Genomic DNA, 18,758 nt, shown 5'->3' on the forward strand with positions numbered 1-18,758 from the left:
GCATTCTTAAGTGGGAGAGTGAACAGCCGGAAATTGTGGTCCATGTAGGTACCAATGACCTGGGCAGAACGAGTGATGAGGTCATAGGAATTTCAGGGAGTTACCTCCAGGGTTGTGATTTTAGGACTCCTACCATTACCACATACTAGTGACGCCAGAACTAGGAAGATTATCACAGTTTAATACATGGCTAAGGAGTTGGTGTAGGAGGGAGGGCATAAGATTTCTGGATCATTGAGCTCTCTTCCAGTGAAGGTAGGACTTGTACAGTAGGGTTGAATCTGTGATGAGATGTTGGCATTGATTTCAAGATGACCAGATTATAAAAGCAAGGTTGTAATGTTGAGACTTTATGAAGCATTGGTGAGGCCTCACTTGGAGTATTGTGAGCAGTTTTGGACCCCTTATTTTAGAAAGAATATGCTGAAAATGGAGGTTCACAAAAATGATTCCAGGATTGAATGGCTTGTCATGTGAAAAGCACTTTATGGTTTGGGACTCTATTCACTAGAATTCAGAAGAATGAGGGGTGACCTCATTCATACCTATCGAGTGGTGAAGGGCCTTGATAAGAGTGCATGTGGAGAGGACGTTTCCTATGACAGATGCGTCTAAGACCAAAGGATGCAGCCTCAGAATAGTGGGGCATTCTTTTAGAATGGAATGAGGAGGAGATTATTTAAATAGTGAGAGTGTTGAATCTGTGGAATTCTTTGTGTAAAGCAGCTGTGGGGGCCAAATCCCTGTATATTTAAGGTAGCGGCTGATAGACGCTTGATTGATCAGGGCATGAAGGGATATGGAGAGAAGACAGCAGATTGGGACTAAGAGGAAAATTGGATCAGTCAGTATGAAATGGCAGACTCGATGGGCCAAATGGCCTAATTTGTCTATCTGCCTCTCTACCAGAGGACTTTAGGTTCAGACCCAGGGAATAATTGTCAAATACAGTTTACTTAAAAGTACATACTATTTATGAGCAAGCTTACATTGCTCAGTTGAACCACAGAAACATGGGCAAACCTGCAAGTCAAGTGAGCCCCCGGTACTGCATGGGGATGCTGTTATACATTCGTTATCACATACATACTCCGATTGTTGCTGGGCGTCCTTGGCAGCTTTCCCATGCAACAAGCACTTCTTTGTTCACTAGTTATCTCTGCAACAAGCTGCAAATAAGTCAGTTAGGTTTTAGTGCTTTTAATTCTGCATATAATTTCTCAGATCCTGCTCCTATGTATTATGGTCTTATGATTTGGGGCCCTGAATCGTAGTGAGGCACTAGTTCCGCTTGCAAGGATAAGCAGCAGGAGGGAGATCAGTGAGGAGGGACAAATGCACAAGGGAGTTGCGTAGGGAGTGATCCCTGTGGAAAGCAGAAACTGGGGGAACAGAAAGATATGCTTGGTGGTGGGATCCCGTTGGAGATGGCAGAAGTTACGGAGAATTATGTGCTGGACGCAAAAGCTGGTGGGGTGGTAGGTGAGGGCTAGAGGAACCCTGTCCTTCGTGGGGTGGTGGGAGGATGGGGTGAGGGCAGGTATGCACAAAATGGAAGGGACGCGGGTGTGGGTGAAGGAAGAGGCTAAAGAAAGAGGTGACTGTTTACTCCTTTCTATAGATTCTGCCTCGCCTGCTAAGTTCCTCCAGCACTTTGTGTCTGTGTCTGTTGCATTATACGACTGATTTGGATACAAAACATGGGAGTGTTGATGGGAAGAGGAAGGAATGATAGGAAGGATGGTCGTCACAGATCACAGCTGGTGCAGCAAGTTAGAAATCAAATATGGTTGACTAAAAAACCATTAGACATAGGAGCAGAATTAAACCATTTGGCCATCAAGACTGCTCCGTCATTCCATAATGACTGAATTATTATCCCTTTCAACCCCATTCTCCTGCCTTCTTCCCATAACCTTTGATACCCTGGTTAATCAACAACCTATCAACCTCCACCTTAAATATACCCACTGATTTGCTTCTCCAGCAGCCTGTGGCAATGAATTCCAGATTCACAATTCTCTGGATATAGAAATTTTTTCTCATCTCCATTCTAAATGGCTATCCCTCTATTCTGAAGCTGTGACCTCTGGTCCTAAGTTTCCCCACTATAGGAAACATCCTCTCTATATGCACTCTTTTCGGCCTTTCAATATTCAATAGGTTTCAATGAGATCCTCCCTCAATCTGCTGAACTGTAGTGAGTACAGACCCAGAACCATCAAACACTCCTCATGTGATAACCCTTCCATTCTTGGGATCAATCTCGTGAACCTCCTCTGGACCCTCTCCAATGCCAGCACATCTTTTCTGAGATTAAAGTTTTTTGATTCGGAGCAAGAAGGCTGTAGGTGGAACGGCTAAGGATTTCCTGAGCGAAGGCAGTTTTACTACTCGGGGTAAAAGAGAGGCAAGACTGCGCAGGCGCGTGACGTCAGCCAGTACAGCGGAAAAAGTTTAAAAAGGCAAGAAATCTTCAGCGGTTTTTGATTTGGAGCAAGAAGGCTGTGAGGGGAATGGCTAAGGATTTCCAGAGTGAAGGCAGTTTTACTACTCGGGGTAAAAGAGAGGCAAGACTGCAGATGCGCGTGACGTCAGCAGTAGAGAGGGAAAAGTTTAAAAAGAAGACCGCCATATCCAGTGGGCAGCCAAGTGAGAGGTAGCAGAGTGATAGGGCTTTGGCTCAACGGGCTTAGGCGGGAATGAGGCGAGGTAGGTCTACCTGTGTTAATTGTGGAAAGGAGGCAGTATGTGTGTGCGCAACAACAGGAATTCTGCAGATGCTGGAAATTAGAGCAACACAGATCAAAGTTGCTGGTGAACGCAGCAGGCCAGGCAGCATCTCTAGGACGAAGGGTCCTGATGAAGGGTCTCGGCCTGAAATGTCGACTGTACCTCTTCCTAGAGATGCTGCCTGGCCTGCTGCATTCACCAGCAACTTTGATGTGTGTTGCTAGTATGTGTGTGAGGCTGGTGTTCTGTGCTCGGTGTCGGATGTGGGAGGCCCTGGAGTCTCCCAGCCTCCCGGACGGCCCTATCTGCACCCCGTGTGTCGAGCTGCAGCTCCTAAGGGACTGTGTTAGGGAACTGCGTCTCGCAGCTCCATGACCTTCGTCTGGTCAGGGAGAGCGAGGAGGTGATAGAAAGGAGTTATAGGCAGGTGGTCACACCGGGGTGTTAGAGCAATTTTGGGTAGATGATTCATTTACACTTAAATGGCTTGGCCACCAGTCTTCTGTTTGACAAAGTACTGTGGATTGAGTTCATAACAATGCATTTCCTAAAAGCTGTGAATACCAGATGCTGCTGACGCCATAGTTTCACCAGGTGCTGTAGTTTCGAAGATAGTATTATCTATACTTTATAAATATAAATTGTCCTGTATGTTAGCATGTAAAACACCAAATAAGTGTATTGTGGATTTAACTTGCATTCCTAGAGGCTGTGAGTACCAACCCAGACATGCAGGCGTCAGGAGGAAAGAATGAAGTCAGAAGGTGTGATGTTTCGTATGTAGCTTCAAAAGAAAGCGTTGTTTATGCATTGTTTATACTTTGTAAATAGGGACTGCACTTTGTGTTTAGCAAGTAAATATCAAGCCCACATTGGGCCAGCAGACCTTTCCACTGAAAGCATCTCCGTCTGTACGATGCCTGCTGAACCTTGTTTCGTCAAATAAAGAAGCTGCTTTGTATCTACCAGTAACTCTTTGATGAGTTCATTCACGCCACAACCGGGGCCATGGGAGACAGACAAGTGGGTAAAAGTCAGGAGGGGGAAGGGGAAGAGTCAGATACTAGAGAGTACCCCTGTGGCTGTCCCCCTTGACAATAAGTACTCCTGTTTGAGTACTGTTGGGAGGGACGGCCTACCTGGGGGAAGCAACAGTGGCCGCGCCTCTGGCACAGAGTCTGGCCCCGTGGCTCAGAAGGGTGGGGAAAGGAAGAGGAAGGCAGTAGTGATGGGGGACTCTATAGTTAGGGGTCAGACAGCCGAATCTGTGGACGCAGGAAAGAAACACGGATGGTAGTTTGCCTCCCAGGTGTCAGGGTCTGGGATGTTTCAGATCGCGTCCAAGATATCCTGCAGTGGGAAGGAGAACAGCCGGAGGTCATGGTACATATTGGTACCAATGACATAGGTAGGAAAAGGGAAGAGGTCCTGAAAAGAGACTACAGGGAGTTAAGAAGGAAGTTGAGAAGCAGGACCGCAAAGGTAGTAATCTCGGGATTACTGCCTGTGCCACGTGACAGTGAGTCTCGGAATAGAATGAGGTGGAGGATAAATGCGTGGCTGAGGGATTGGAGCAGGGGGCAGGGATTCAGATTTCTGGATCATTGGGATCTCCTTTGGGGCAGGTGTGACCTGTACAAAAAGGATGGGTTGCACTTGAATCCCAGGGGGACCAATATCCTGGTAGGGAGGTTTGCTAAGGCTACTGGGGAGAGTTTAAAAGAGAATTGTTGGGGGGTGGGAACTGAACTGCAGAGGCTGGGGAAGAGGCGGTTGGCTCACAAATAGAGAAAGCTTGGAGACTCTGTGAGAGGGAGGATAGGCAGGTGATAGAGAAGGGACGCGCTCAGACAGACGGTTTGAGATGTGTCTACTTTAACGCAAGTATTGTGAACAAAGTGGATGAGCTTAGAGCGTGGATCAGTACTTGGAACTGACATGGCAGCCATTACAGAGACTTGGATGGTTCAGGGACAGCAATGCTTACTTCAAGTGCCGGGTTTTAGATGTTTCAGAAAGGACAGGGAGGGAGGCAAAAGAGGTGAGGGCGTGGTACTGTTGATCAGAGATAGTGTCACGGCTGCAGAAAAGGTGGAAGTCATGGAGGGATTGTCTACGGAGTCTCTGTGGGTGGAGGTTAGGAACAAAAAGGGGTCAATACCTTCACTGGGTGTTTTTTATAGGCCTCCCAATAGTGACAGGGATATTGAGGAGCAGATAGGGAAAAGGATCCTGGAAAGGTGTAATAATAACAGAGTTGTTGTGATGAGAGATTGTAATTTCCCAAATATCGACTGGCATCTCCTAGAGCAAGGGGTTCAGATGGGGTGGAGTTTGTTAGGGGCATTCAGGAAGGTTTCTTGACACAATATGTAGATAAGCCTACAAGAGGAGAGACTGTACTTGATTTGGCATTGGGAAATGAACCTGGTCAGGTGTCAGATCTCTCAGTGGGAGAGCATTTTAGAGACAGTGATCACAATTCTATCTCCTTTATAATAGCATTGGAGAGAGATAGGAACAGACAAGTTAGAAAAGCGTTTAATTGGAGTAAGGAGAATTATGAGGCTATCAGGCAGGAAATTGGAAGCTTAAATTGGGAACAGACGTTCTCAGGGAAAAGTACGGAAGCAATGTGGCAAATGTTCAGGGGATATTTGTGTGGAGTTCTGCATAGGTACGTTCCAATGAGACAGGGAAGTTATGGTAGGGTACAGGAACTGTGGTGTAGTGAAGAAGAAAAGAAAAGCTTACAAAAGGTTCAGAGAGCTAGGTATTGTTAAGATATCTAGAAGATTATAAGGCTAACAGGAAGGAGCTTAAAAAGGAAATTAGGAGAGCCAGAAGGGGCCATGAGAAGGCCTTGGCGAGCAGGATTAAGGAAAAACCCAAGGCATTCCACAAGTATGTGAAGAGCAAGAGGATAAGACGTGAAAGAACAGGACCTATGAAGTGTGACAGTGGGAAAGTGTTCATGGAACCGGAGGAAATAGCAGAGGTACTTAAAGAATACTTCATTTTAGTATTCACTATGGAAGATGATCTTGGTGATTGTAGTGATGACTTGCAGTGGACTGAAAAGCTTGAGCATGTAGATATTAAGAAAGAGGATGTGCTGGAGCTTTTGGAAAGCATCAAGTTGGATAAGTCGCTGGGACCGGATGAGATGTACCCCAGGCTGCTGTGGGAGGTGAGGGAGGAGATTGCTGAGCCTCTGGCGATGATCTTTGAATCATCAATGGGGACGGGAGAGGTTCAGGAGGATTGGAGGGCTGCGGATGTTGTTCCTTTATTCAAGAAAGGGAGTAGACATAGCCTAGCCCAGGAAATTCTAGACCAGTGAGTCTTACTTCAGTGGTTGGTAAGTTGATGGAGAAGATCCTGAGAGGCAGGATTTATGAACATTTGGAGAGGTATAATATGATTAGGAATAGTCAGCCTGACTTTGTCAAGGGCAGGTCGTGCCTTACGAGCCTGATTGAATTTTTTGAGGATGTGACTAAACACATTGACGAAGGAAGAGCAATAGATGTAGTGCATATGGATTTCAGCAAGGCATTTGACAAGGTACCCCATGCAAGGCTTATTCAGAAAGTAAGGAGGCATGGGATCCAAGGGGACATTGCTTTGTGGATCCAGAACTGGCTCGTCCACAGAAGGCAAAAAGGGTGGTTGTAGACGGGTCATATTCTGCATGGAGGTCGGTGACCAGTGGTGTGCCTCAGGGATCTGTTCTGGGACCCTCACTCTTCATGATTTTTATAAATGACCTGGATGAGGAAGTGGAGGGATGGGTTAGTAAGTTTGCTGATGACACAAAGGTTGGAGGTGTTGTGGCTAGTGTGGAGGGCTGTCAGAGGTTACAGCGGGACATTGATAGGATGCAAAACTGGGCTGAGAAGTGGCAGATGGAGTTCAACTCAGATAAGTGTGAGGTGGTTCATTTCGGTAGAATATCGTAATAATGGTAAGACTCTTGGCAGTATGGAGGATCAGAGGGATCTTGGGGTCCGAGTCCATAGGACGCTCACAGCAGTTGCGCAGGTTGACTCTGTAATTAAGAAGGCATACGGTGCATTGGCCTTCATTAATTGTGGAATTGAATTTAGGAGCCGAGAGCTAATGTTGCAGCTACAGGTGTCCCCCGCTTTTCGAACGTTCGCTTTACGAAACCTCACTGTTATGAAAGACCTACATTAATACCCTGTTTTCGCTTTCAGAAGGTGTTTTCACTGTTATGAAAAAAAAAGCAGCACACGATAAAAAATCAGCACGTGAAAAGATCAGCGCCCGATAAAAGGCAGCGCGCGCCCCGAGCAACCGCTCTCCCCGGATTCAGAATGGCATCGCTTAAACACGAGCCTGTGAGCAGCCGTTTGCAAGATGAGTTCTAAGGTATCAGAAAAGCCTGAAAGAGCTCGTAAGGGTGTTACACTTAGCGTAAAACTAGACATAACTAAGCATTTTGATTGTGGTGAACGAAGTAAGGACAAAGTGAGTTTGGCTTGTGGAAGCTGACGAAGATGATGTTGAAGAGGTTTTGGCATCCCATCACCAAGAACTGACAGATGAAGAGCCGATGCAATTGGAACAAAAAAGGATAACAATCGAAACCGAATGAGTAATGATAAAGCACGACTTTAATTTTGAAAGGCTACGTAGGTATAGGAGATATTTGCAGGATGGTTTCAATCCTTACAAAGAACTGTGTGATAGAAAAACGCGCGAGGCTCAGCAGTCAAGCAAGCCTTCCACATCAGCCACAGCAGACGACGAACCTCGACCTTTGACATCGAGGCGGGCAGAGATAGAAGAAGGTGAGCTGCCTGTTCTAATGGAAACAGACAATGACGAGATGACACCACTGTGTCCCACCACCCCAACCCCTAGGCCACAAACAGATACCGATTCGCGGAGAATGCAACGGTAGCCAGGAGGCACGCAGCACATCTTTAAGAAAAAAGCCGAAATAAACATGCTAATTAATTAGGTGGCGCCGACACGTAATTGTCGGCCCAGATCAGAGACGACACAACTGGAAATCGGCACTGATCTGGGCTGACAATTACGTGTCAGGTGGCACCTAATTAATTAGCTTGTTTATTTCAGCTTTTTTCTTAAAGAAGTGCTGTGTGCCTCCCGGCTACTGCTGCATTCCTGCATGCTTCATGGCAATGTATTGCTCGGTGGCCTGGAGGGTGGGGGCCACTGCACCACCCAACCTGCGACGGCTCAGTCTAACACACCTTCATCAGTGTGCTCGGCAAGCTATCTTCCTGATTCCCGTGATACTACACTGTATATACATTATTTCTACTTTATATTGGCTGTGTATTTTTATGTGTTACAGGTGTGCCCCGCTTTTCGAACGTTCGTTTTACGAAACCTCACTGTTACGAAAGACCTACATTAGTACCCTGTTTTCGCTTTCAGAAGGTGTTTTCACTGTTACGAAGAAAATCAACGCGCGATAAAAAATCAGTGCGCAATAAAAGGCAGCGCGCCCCGAGCAGCCACTGTCCCCCGGATTCAGAACGGCATTGCTTAAACACGAGCCTGTGAGCAGCTGTTTGCAAGATGAGTTCTAAGGTGTCGGAAAAGCCTGAAAGAGCTTGTAAGGGTGTTACGCTTAGCGTAAAACTAGACATAATTAAGTGTTTCGGTCGTGGTGAACGAAGCAAGGACAAAGTGAGTTTGGCTTGTGGACGCTGACGAACATGATGTTGAAGAAGTTTTGACATCCCATGACCAAGAACTGATAGATGAAGAGCTGATGCAATTGGAAGAGGAAAAGATAACAATCGAAACCGAATGCAGTAGCGAAAGTGAAGTCGTCCAGGAACTGAACATGAAGCAACTGCGTGAGATTTTTGCTGCAATGATAAAGTACCACTTTAATTTTGAAAGGGTATGTAGGTTTAGGGGATATTTCCAGGATGTTTTGAGTCCTTACAAAGAACTGTGTGATAGAAAAATACTTGAGGCTCAGCAGTCAAGCAAGCCGTCCACATCAGCCACAGCAGACGATGAACCTCGACCTTCAACATCGAGGCGGGCAGTCATAGGAGATGATGAGCTGCCTGCCCTGATCGACAATGAGATGACACCCCTGTGTCCCACCATCCCAAACCCCGGGCCCCAGACAGATACTATACCAATTCGCAGAGAACGCAGGGGTAGCTAGGATGCACACAGCACATCTTTAAGAAAAAAGCCGAAATAAACATGCTAATTAATTAGGTGCTGCCTAGCACGTAATTGTCGGCCCAGATCAGTGCCGATGCAATCGGCAATCGCCTCTGATCAGCACCGACATTTACGTGCCAGGCAGCACCTAATTAATTAGCATGTTTATTTCGGCTTTTTTCTTAAAGATGTGCTGTGTACCTCCCGGCTACCCCTGTGTGTTTCGCAGCAATGTATCAGTTGGCGGCCTGGAGGGTGGGGGCCACTGCACCACCCCAACCTGCGACGACTCAGTCTAACACACCAATATCAGTGTGCTCGATGTCTTCCCAATTGCGGTAAGTGATACTACACTGTATATACATTATTTCTACTTTATATAGGCTGTGTATTTTTACGTGTTATTTGGTAGATTTGGCAGCTTCATAGTTTAAAGGTTACTGGAGAGCGCGGTTATGCCAACAGCGCTTGCGTGAGATTTTCTGCCGAGAGCATTTTCACTACGGAGATCTGTGCGGGCAATCGTTGTAGAGAAGTATTTCTACTTTATATAGGCTGTGTATTTATCATATCATTCCTGCTTTTACTATGTGTTACTGTTATTTTAGGTTTCATGTGTTATTTGGCATGATTTGGTAGGTTATTTTTGGGTCTGCAAACACTGACAAAATTTTCCCATATAAATAAATGGTAATTGCTTCTTCGCTTTACGACATTTCAGCTTACGAACCGTTTCATAGGAACGCTCTACCTTCGGATGGTGGGGGAAACCTGTATATGGTATTGGTGGCACTTGAGAAATCAAAAAACATGATCTTCACAGTGCTGTCCTGCTTATCCAAATGGGAGTAGGCTCTGTTCAGCAGGTAGATGACAACATCGTCAACTCCAGTGAGTACCTAATAGGCAAACTTGCAGGGGATCGAGGGCTGATCTGACCAGGGGTCCGAGCTGAACCAGGACCAGCCTGTCTACATGATGTATGTGGTCACGGCCACTGGATGGTCGTCATTCAAGACTTTCGAATGGATCTTCTCAGCACTGGCACCACACATGATGCTTTCCATCCTTTCCAGGCTGAGACTCAGATTGAAAATGCCTTGGAAAGCTCCATCCAGCTGCTCAGCACACTCCTTCAGGACCTTGAGGCTCACACCATCCAGTCCCTATGCTTTGTCGTGTCTGAATTTCCCCAGAGTCCTCTCACCTGCTCAGTAGTGAAGATGAGTCCATGATGACCGGGGAGTTGGTGGAAAGTGGGGGCTGGGGAAGGTGAAGGTGAAGATCGGGGCGAAATGTGGAGGTGTGGATGGTAGGTGCAGGGCAAGGAGGGGATGTTGACTGTGGTAGTCTGTGTTGTTCATCTACATGATGAAATTGTCCTCTACTGTGCCTATTAACTTGTTTTCTATTAATTAATTAATTATTGCACTGCCCTGCACTGTTTTGTGCACTTTATGTAGTCCTGTGTAGGTCTGTAGTCTAGTGTAGTTTTTGTGTTGTTTTACATAGTCTAGTGTAGCCTTGAGTTGTCTCACACAGTCTAGTGTATTTCTGTTGTTTCATGTAGCACCATGGTCCTGGAGGAACATTGTTTTGTTTTTACTGTGTACTGTGTACGGAAATCGATTTTTGAGAACGAGAGGGAGAGGGAGAGGGAGCGTGAGCATCCTGATTGGTTTCTCTTTGTGCTAAGAGTGGTCTCCAACCACCAGGCCACGAGGAAACGATATGATTTGGCGATATGAAAGATATGAGTCAGCTGCACCTTTCCTCATTCCCTGTCACGCACTGTTGAGCTTGCAAATGACGGTGGGCTGAAAAATATGTTTGACATAACACCTCTGCTGGCATTCTGAATCAAACTCAAGGCTGAATATCCTGAGATAGCCACCAAAGCACTGAAGACGTGCTTCCATTTCCAACATTTTTCTGTGAAGCAGGCTTTTCTGCAATGAATGCAACGAAAACTAAATTGCAGAATAGACTGGACATAAGGAACCCTCTTCAGTATCGCTGTCTCCCATCACCCCTCGATAGGACCGTCTTGCAGGAAAACAAGCCCAGGGCTCGCACTGATTCAGCGATATTGGTGTGTTGCAATGATTTTGTATGTTCATACGGAGAAAATATGTGTTGTGTGTTTAATATCCAAACGTTATTTAAAATGTTATGATGCTATTGAGTTAGAACTGACTTATTACTATATTCATGCGAGGAAAATATGCGCTGTGTGTTTAATATTAAATTCATAAGATAAACCCTTTTAGAAACAAAATTGAGTGTATCAGCCACTTATAAGTGACTTATAGGTTGACTTATCACGTATATTCCGGTCGTGATTAACCCGCCCCCGGTCAGCCGGTCCGCAAGAGTATTGTCAATATTAAACCGGTCTACGGTGCAAAAAAAGTTGGGGACCACTGCTAAGTAGACCTATCAGTTTTCTCTGTGGGTGGGCGTTACAGTCGACCTCAAAAATAATGACAGTGTTGCTCGCTGCACTGTTTGCAACAGTGGCTTTTCTATTGCCCATGATGGGTTAAGACTTTGAGGTGAGTTTAACAGGTGTCGTTACAGCATAGCTAACGTTATTTAAACTAGCTAGCTACGTGATGAGGCCAAACTCTCTGTAGACTTGCTTAAAGTTGTAATGGAATAAACATGATAATATAAGTACATATTTTAATGTCACATGTTCTGCATATACCCAACTCGGTTTACAGAATAGACATAATCACTAAACAAAGTATTACATACACCCGTGGAGGTCGACCGGGGGGCGGGGGTGCTACCTCCCTGAAATGAGTGGGATATCTGCCAATTTCACATTTTGCAATAACATCCAAGGTCGGGCGAACAGTCTGTTTCTGTAAAGCCCCGCTGTAGTAGAGATTCCAGGCTGTTTCACCCTGACCTCGGCAGCTACACCCGTCCGTTCCCTTTTCCGTCCCATCAGGCGTCGCATCGCACGGGACTCGGATGCGGGCAAGTCCGGGGATCGGGTGCGGCCTACCTTGAAGAGAGCGGAACCGGCCTCAGCCTCGGTGCCCACTGTCACCGCCTTGTCGCCGTGGAAACCGCGGAGCCCGTGCTTCCCCCAGGCCCGCGCTCTGCCCATCCAGGGCCGCAGCCTGGCCACCCGCTGCATTCCGACCCGCTCCTTCCCAGTCGCCGGCTCTGCAAACAACCGGGCTCCTCCCGCTCTGCTTCACTGGTGGATCCGGCGTAGGCCCGTCCCCTAAAGACAAAGCTCCCGCCCCGGTGCTGAGCAGATCCCCTGCCCATCGACAATGTCACAGACTCCTCGTGTCCTTAATACCCCTCCCTCGCCCTTAGCAGAGATTCTGCTGTCTGGTGCCAAGCAGATCCCCTTCCCAGTGAGGGTCAGTCACCCCTGTATGTCCTTAATGTCTCATGTCCTTCCTACCCCTCTGCAGGGACCCACCCGTCCAGTGCCAAGCAGATCCCCTTCCCAACGAGGGTCAGTCACTCCTACATGTCCTTCCTACCCCTCTCCCGTTCCCCCCTCTGCACCCGTCCAGTCTTTGCAGATCCCCTTCCTAATGAGGGTCACTCCTACATGTCCTTCCTACCCCTCTCCCGTTCCCCCCTCTGCAGGGACCCACCCGTCCTGTGCTTTGCAGATACCCTTCCCAACGAGGAACACACCAACAAGATCCCTAACTTCTTCGAACCCCTTCCACCCATATTTCTCCCTCTAAAGGGATCTTCCTGTCTTGGTGCTGAACAAACTGCTGTGGAAGACATTAGAAGTATGCCTTATGTTGTAGTGTGTGAACGAAGAGAAGTGGGTGCAGTTACTGTTAAAAGAGACAGGGTGCTCAATAAGCTGAAAGACCTAAAGCTACATAAGTCACCCAGACCAGATAAACTGCACTCTAGGGTTCTGAAAGAGGTAGCGTTAGAGATTGTGGTGGCATTAGAAATGATCTTTCAAAAATCATTGGACTCTGGCATGGTGCCAGAGGACTGGAAAATTGCAAGTGTTACACCACTCTTTAAGAAAGGAGGAAGGCAGCAGAAAGGAAATTATAGACTAGTTAGCCTGACCTCAGTGGTTGGGAAGATGTTAGAGTCAATTGTTAAGGATGAAGTTGTGGAGTATTTGGTGACACAGGATAAGATAGTACTAAGTCAGCATGGTTTCCTTCATGGAAAATCCTGCCTGACAGACCTGTTAGAATCCTTTGAGAATATTACAAGGATAGATAAAGGGATGCAGTGGATGTTGGATATTCGAACTTTCAGAAGGTCTTTGACAAGATGCCATACATGAGGCTGCTTCCCAAGTTAAGAGCCCGTGGTATCACAGGAAAGTTAGAACATTGGCTGATTGGTAGGAGGCAGCGATCCTTTTCTGGTTGGCTGCCAGTGACTAATGGTGTTCCGCAGGGGCCACTTCCGTTCATGCTGGATATCAATGATTTAGAGGATGGAATAATGGCTTTGTTACCATCAAGTTTGTAGATGGTATGAAGATTGGTGGAGGGGCAGGTAGTGTTGAGGAAATAGGTAGGATGTAGAAGGACTTAAAGTGGGCCAGAAAGTGGCAAATAAAAGACAATGTTGGAATATTCATGGTCATGCACTTTGGTAGTAGAAATAAATGTGCAGACTTTCTAAACAGGGAGAAAATACAGGAATCTGAGATGCAGAGGGACTTAAGAGTCCTTGTGCAGAATACCCTGAAGGTTAACTTGCAGGTCGAGTCAGTAGTGAGGAAGGCAAATGCCATGTTTGCATTCATTTCAAGGGGTCTAGAGCAAGGGCGTGATGCTGAGGCTTTATGAGGCCCTCACCTTGAGTATTGTGAACAGTTTTGGGCCCTTCAAGTGGTTTTATAAGAGGAAATAGTGATGAGCAATAAATAGTTTTCCTACGTTTCAAAGAATGTATTAATACATATTTTTATAAGCAAAATAGATTAAAGAATCATGGCTGTCTTTTTAGAGAAGATAAAAATGCAATGGAATACAACACATACTGGTGGGATGTCCTCAACCATAAAGGAAATAAGAATAAACAGCAATGGATATTACTATCCTGCCACTGCGAAGGTGATATGCTGAAGTAAACATTAAAATAATGCTAATGGCAAAACTAAGGTAACTTGACATCAGTGAAGTACACTGACAAAACTACTTATAGCTGATTATTGACTACAGGAAATGTCTATGAGCCAGCCCTCACCAGGGGGTCAGAGGTGGAGAGAGTCAGCAACTTTAAATTCCTCGGTGTTTTCATTTCAAAGAATCTGTCCTGGGCCCTGCATGTGATTAACATTACGATGAAAGCCAATCAGCATCTCTACTTTCTTAGAAGTTTGCAAAGATTCAGCAAAACATGAAAAAGTTTGATAAACTTATATAGATGTGCTGTAGAGAGTTCATTGACTGGTTGCACCATAGCCTGGTATGAAAATACTACAGAAAAGCCTACAAAAAAATCCAACACAGGTATAGCCCTCCCCACCATTGAGCACAACCATATGGTGTGCTTTCCCAGCAGAGCAGCATCCATCAAGGATACCCACCACGAAGGCCATGCTCTCTTCTCACTGCTGCCATAAGGAAGGAAGTACAGGAGCCTTAAGTCCCATACCATCTTTGTTTGCGTGCAGTTTTTCATTTATTCTATTGTGTTTCTGTGTATTTACTATGAATGACCGCAAGAAAATGAATCTCAGGGTTGTATACATACATGCACTTTGATACTAAATTTACTTTGAATTTTGTAGTAGGATTCAGTTCCTGCTGCTGCTGTAAGGAGTTTGTATGCTCTCCTTGTGACCGTGCAGGTTTCCCAGGCTGCACCAGTTTCCTCCCACATTCCAAAGCTGTACAGGCTATTGTGGGTATGCTCTGTTGGCACGGGAAGCACGGGGATATTTGCAAGCTGCCCCCAGCACATCCTTGGACTATGTTGATCATTGATGCATTTCACTGAATGTTTCGATGCACATGAAAAAAAAAACGCTAATTTGTATCTTCACTGTCTTCAACAGTTTGGAACACAAAATAGCAGATGCTGGAATGATTAAAAGTCTCAATAATATTACACTATTGTAAACAGAAATTATAGATGATTTTTATTTACAGAATTTACAAGCAGACCACAGATAGATCTGTCTGTACAATAGTACTGTAACACTCCTTCCAAACAAGGAAGATGCTGAAATGACATGAGTTGGTCATCCACTAAGTGATCACGTACCTATTTGCAACCCAGTGAAGAGCAAGCAGAGAGCAGAGCAGTAAGTTACAGATGTGGATCATTAGGCTGTGTCACTGACCTGACCCAACTGTTTAACCAAGGGCAAGGTAAATGTAAAAGTCCAGTTCGGCATAAGGGCATAACAATACGATTTGCATAATTAGGTTTATTTTCTGCTTTTGAAGTTTCAACCTGGTGTCTTGTAGCTGCTATTCAACACTGTGCCCAATTAACAATCTTCATTCACCAGAGATTTCCTGTGGTCCACAAAATCACTTTGTCCAGAGACTATTATCAGAAGTTGAAGACAAATTGCTCAAGGTTCAGGAATCATTTGTCTCACTGTAATAGGATGAAGTCCACCAGTTACTATCTCTCAATGTACTTTACTTATAACCAGAACTGGAGATTGAACTATGGCACAAATTGTTTGATAATACGTTTCTTCCTAACCTCTGAACTTCTGACAGTCTCTTTCAAATGTTTACACATTGCAACCTGGAGCACAGCTGGGCCAGCTAACAAGTTCACCTTTTCATTCATTCATAAGACCTCTTTATCTGATTTTCTCCAATATTTAAGTCATCAAAAAACATCAAAGCCACCTGAGCATGATAATATTAAATAATAATTCAAATACAAAAAAAGTAAATTATCTCCAAGTGTGATTATGTCCCATATTAAAAGATGATATCATTAACAGCACAGTTTTATGATGGTACTTAAAAGAGAATATTTAATACAATTTAATAGAAATGCATCTCAGGAAGGAATTTTTTTTAAAAAGTCAATTCACCCAAAACTAAAACCTAGCCTAAATGTGCAAATTCTTTCAAATGACGAAAACACAATGCAGGTAATTTCACAAAAAGAAACCTTTTCTTTCACTATTGACATGTATGACATGCAAACAAATCTGTCCACCGCAACTTGAAACTTCACTCAGTCACAGTAAATCTTCAGATTAGCCTGACAATGAAGATGTTCATTCACATTTGCACTTGCAATTGTTCATTTTGATAAGTTGTTTCAAAGGTGTGTCATCAGATAGCATGAATGTGGGAGCTGTACAAGGCACATTCTTCAAAGGGTGATGAAAACAATCAAACATCATCAGATATTCATCAAATTTGTACAATCCTCATTATTACAACAATGTTGGAAATGAGGAAAGACTTTTCAAAGTTATCATAGGGTAAATTTCTGACTTGCGTCCCAAATTGTTTAACAAACCTTTAGAATCAGATGTAATAATCAGGTACATTTGTAATATTTTTTTTTACACAAATGTACCTGCTCTCTACCTCATTTCTCTGCACTCAAGAATCTGAAAACTCATTAAACACTTTTATCTTACAGCCTAAATGTAAATGAACTAATTCAGTAATACAATTTTTCCTTTTGAATTACATTATCTACAGTCATTGCTTTTCTTCGTATCAAGAATTTTGGTTTGGTTTCCACTATTTATGCTTCACTATGATCACTTTCAACTCACCAAAATCTACAAAATATTCCATTCAATCCACTCTTCTTCAGGCAGTAAATACATTGGCAAAATATATGAGAAGCTGAATGACTGGATTCTGGTTCCCCTGTTTAAAAGCAATAATCTGATACCATACACCTTCTGTTGATTGGAAGTTCATACAATACACAGAAATGAGTAAGCACACATCTTGTATGCCCTTTCTAATAGAATTTACATTAAGGTAAAGGTCAATCAAGTTGCCAATGTTCAGTGTACATTATCTATTACAACAAGAGTACATTACATTCAGTGAATGAAAGCTTCTTCAGTATTGTACACAATTGCTTAGTTGCAGAATGAATTTACAATATATTTAAAGAAATAGTTAACTTCCATGAATAAAAACATGGTTACAATAAATTACCATCTAAAACTTTGATATATCTTTTCAAGAAAGGCTAATTTTCTGAGTTTTGTAAAGTGGTTGCCCAACAGTTTGTACCTACATTGGCAGCAGTATTCTGTTCTGCAACCAGGCCTGTGCAGGCTCATACATTGCTTTACACCAATGTTGTGATTAAGACAAGAACATAACCACATTATTTTGTATGTACCCGTACCAAATAACTCAGCAGCTTTACACACGCCCCACATTCATTCCTGTTCATCCACTTCCGTGAAGATGTCACTGAAGAAATATTCTGCCACACTTGTTGGCGGCACCTGCTCTGTGTCCTGTTCCACAGTACAGCAGGCCTCCTCTGCGTACGACTCTGACTGCCAACTCTGCAGTGAGGAGTTACACACCACCTGGAAAGACGTGGACACAAGTAAGAATACATGGCACTTGAAAACCTGTTTTGTGGCAGCAGTACAATGCAAAGTCTTAAAAATATATAAATTACTAAATTAAATAAAAAGCCCCTCCCATCGGACAGAAGATACAAAAGCTTGAAAGCAAATACCACCAGGCTCAAGGACACGAGCTTCTATCCCACTGTTATCAGATTCGTGAATGGACCTCTTGTACGATAGGATTGACTCCACCTCACAATCTACCTCATTATGATCTTGCATATTGTTTATTGTCTGCCTGCACTTTCTCCATAGCTGTTACACTTTAATCTACATTTTATTATTTTATCTAAATGCACTGTGTAATGATCTGATCTGTATGAACAGTAAGCAAAGACGACTTCTTGACTGTACACGTGACAATAATAAACCAATTCTAATCTGCACTAACTGTGGTATCCAAATAAGGAAATGAAGGATCCAGCTGCAAAGGTCAGGGGTATTCAAGCTTCGTTATCAATATTAGGGGAATGATGGTGTTGAACAGCGAGCTGTAATCAATAGACAGCAGCCTGACATGTCTTGCAGTTGTCTAGATGCTCTAAAGCATACAGCGGAGAGCCAGTGAGACTGTCTGCTGTAAATCTGTTGCAGACATTACTACAAGCAGAATACAATAAACAATTCCCACTCAGTTCTCTACTTCCACATCTGAATCAGCATTCTCAAGTCCTGTATTTACAACTGTGCATGGATAAAAAATGGAAAACTTTGTGCAAGTGTAACACTCTCACCAGGCTTGTATGCAAACTTGGCTCATTAGCTAACTCAGCTAACAGCCATGCAACTCAGCAGTGAGAAGGCCACCTTTCATAAACAATATACATCTAGGGTTGGTATGATTTGGGGTTCAACCAAACAGGAATGATGTGATGGTTCTGATTAAAGAAACTTTGATTTGTATAAGTTATCAGTAGCCCAGAAATGACAGATCATACACGAGCATAAAATTATAAAGAAAGTAAATTGACCAAATTTTCAACTTTAACAAACAGTTACAGAAAAAAGGAAAAAAATAAAAGGGCTCATTAAAGTTAAAACATTCCAATGTGTACAAAACGTTGCTCACACTGGAGCAGTTGGGGTGTATCGGGGGGGGTGTCACACGTTGGACCCACAGCCTGTGTGAAAACACCCCCACATTTTGAATTCTCCTCAAAGACCACCTCAAACAAACTGGCTACTTCTCAGGAGTACTGGCCTTTCCTCCTTGGAGCCATTCATCGGCACGAACAACTTCTTGCAATGGGGACTCTCCTAACAGCATTCTGTGGCA

At 44.2% G+C, this 18,758-nt stretch overlaps 2 protein-coding genes across 7 annotated transcripts in view; both read right to left on the reverse strand.

Moving 5' to 3' along the window:
* mccc2 (methylcrotonyl-CoA carboxylase subunit 2) overlaps positions 1 to 12,143 on the reverse strand; it is a 124,287-nt gene extending 112,144 nt beyond the window's left edge. The window contains exon 1 of the mRNA XM_072281174.1: positions 11,936 to 12,143. Coding sequence (XP_072137275.1) covers positions 11,936 to 12,070 — 135 coding nt within the window. The 5' untranslated portion in view covers positions 12,071 to 12,143. The remainder of the gene's footprint in view (positions 1 to 11,935) is intronic.
* A 2,862-nt stretch (positions 12,144 to 15,005) lies between these two features.
* The window catches only part of LOC140211466 (uncharacterized), a 122,713-nt gene continuing 118,960 nt past the window's right edge, over positions 15,006 to 18,758 (reverse strand). For 5 of the 6 annotated variants that reach the window (XM_072281178.1, XM_072281176.1, XM_072281177.1 and 2 more), the window contains exon 31: positions 15,006 to 17,437. In XM_072281178.1, the coding sequence (XP_072137279.1) occupies positions 17,282 to 17,437 (156 nt within the window). In that variant the 3' untranslated portion in view covers positions 15,006 to 17,281. The remainder of the gene's footprint in view (positions 17,438 to 18,758) is intronic. The other variant, XR_011889466.1, reaches the window with a different exon arrangement.

Source organism: Mobula birostris, chromosome 17, assembly GCF_030028105.1.
Source record: "Mobula birostris isolate sMobBir1 chromosome 17, sMobBir1.hap1, whole genome shotgun sequence".
In the NCBI taxonomy this organism is placed as follows: Eukaryota; Metazoa; Chordata; class Chondrichthyes; order Myliobatiformes; family Myliobatidae; genus Mobula; species Mobula birostris.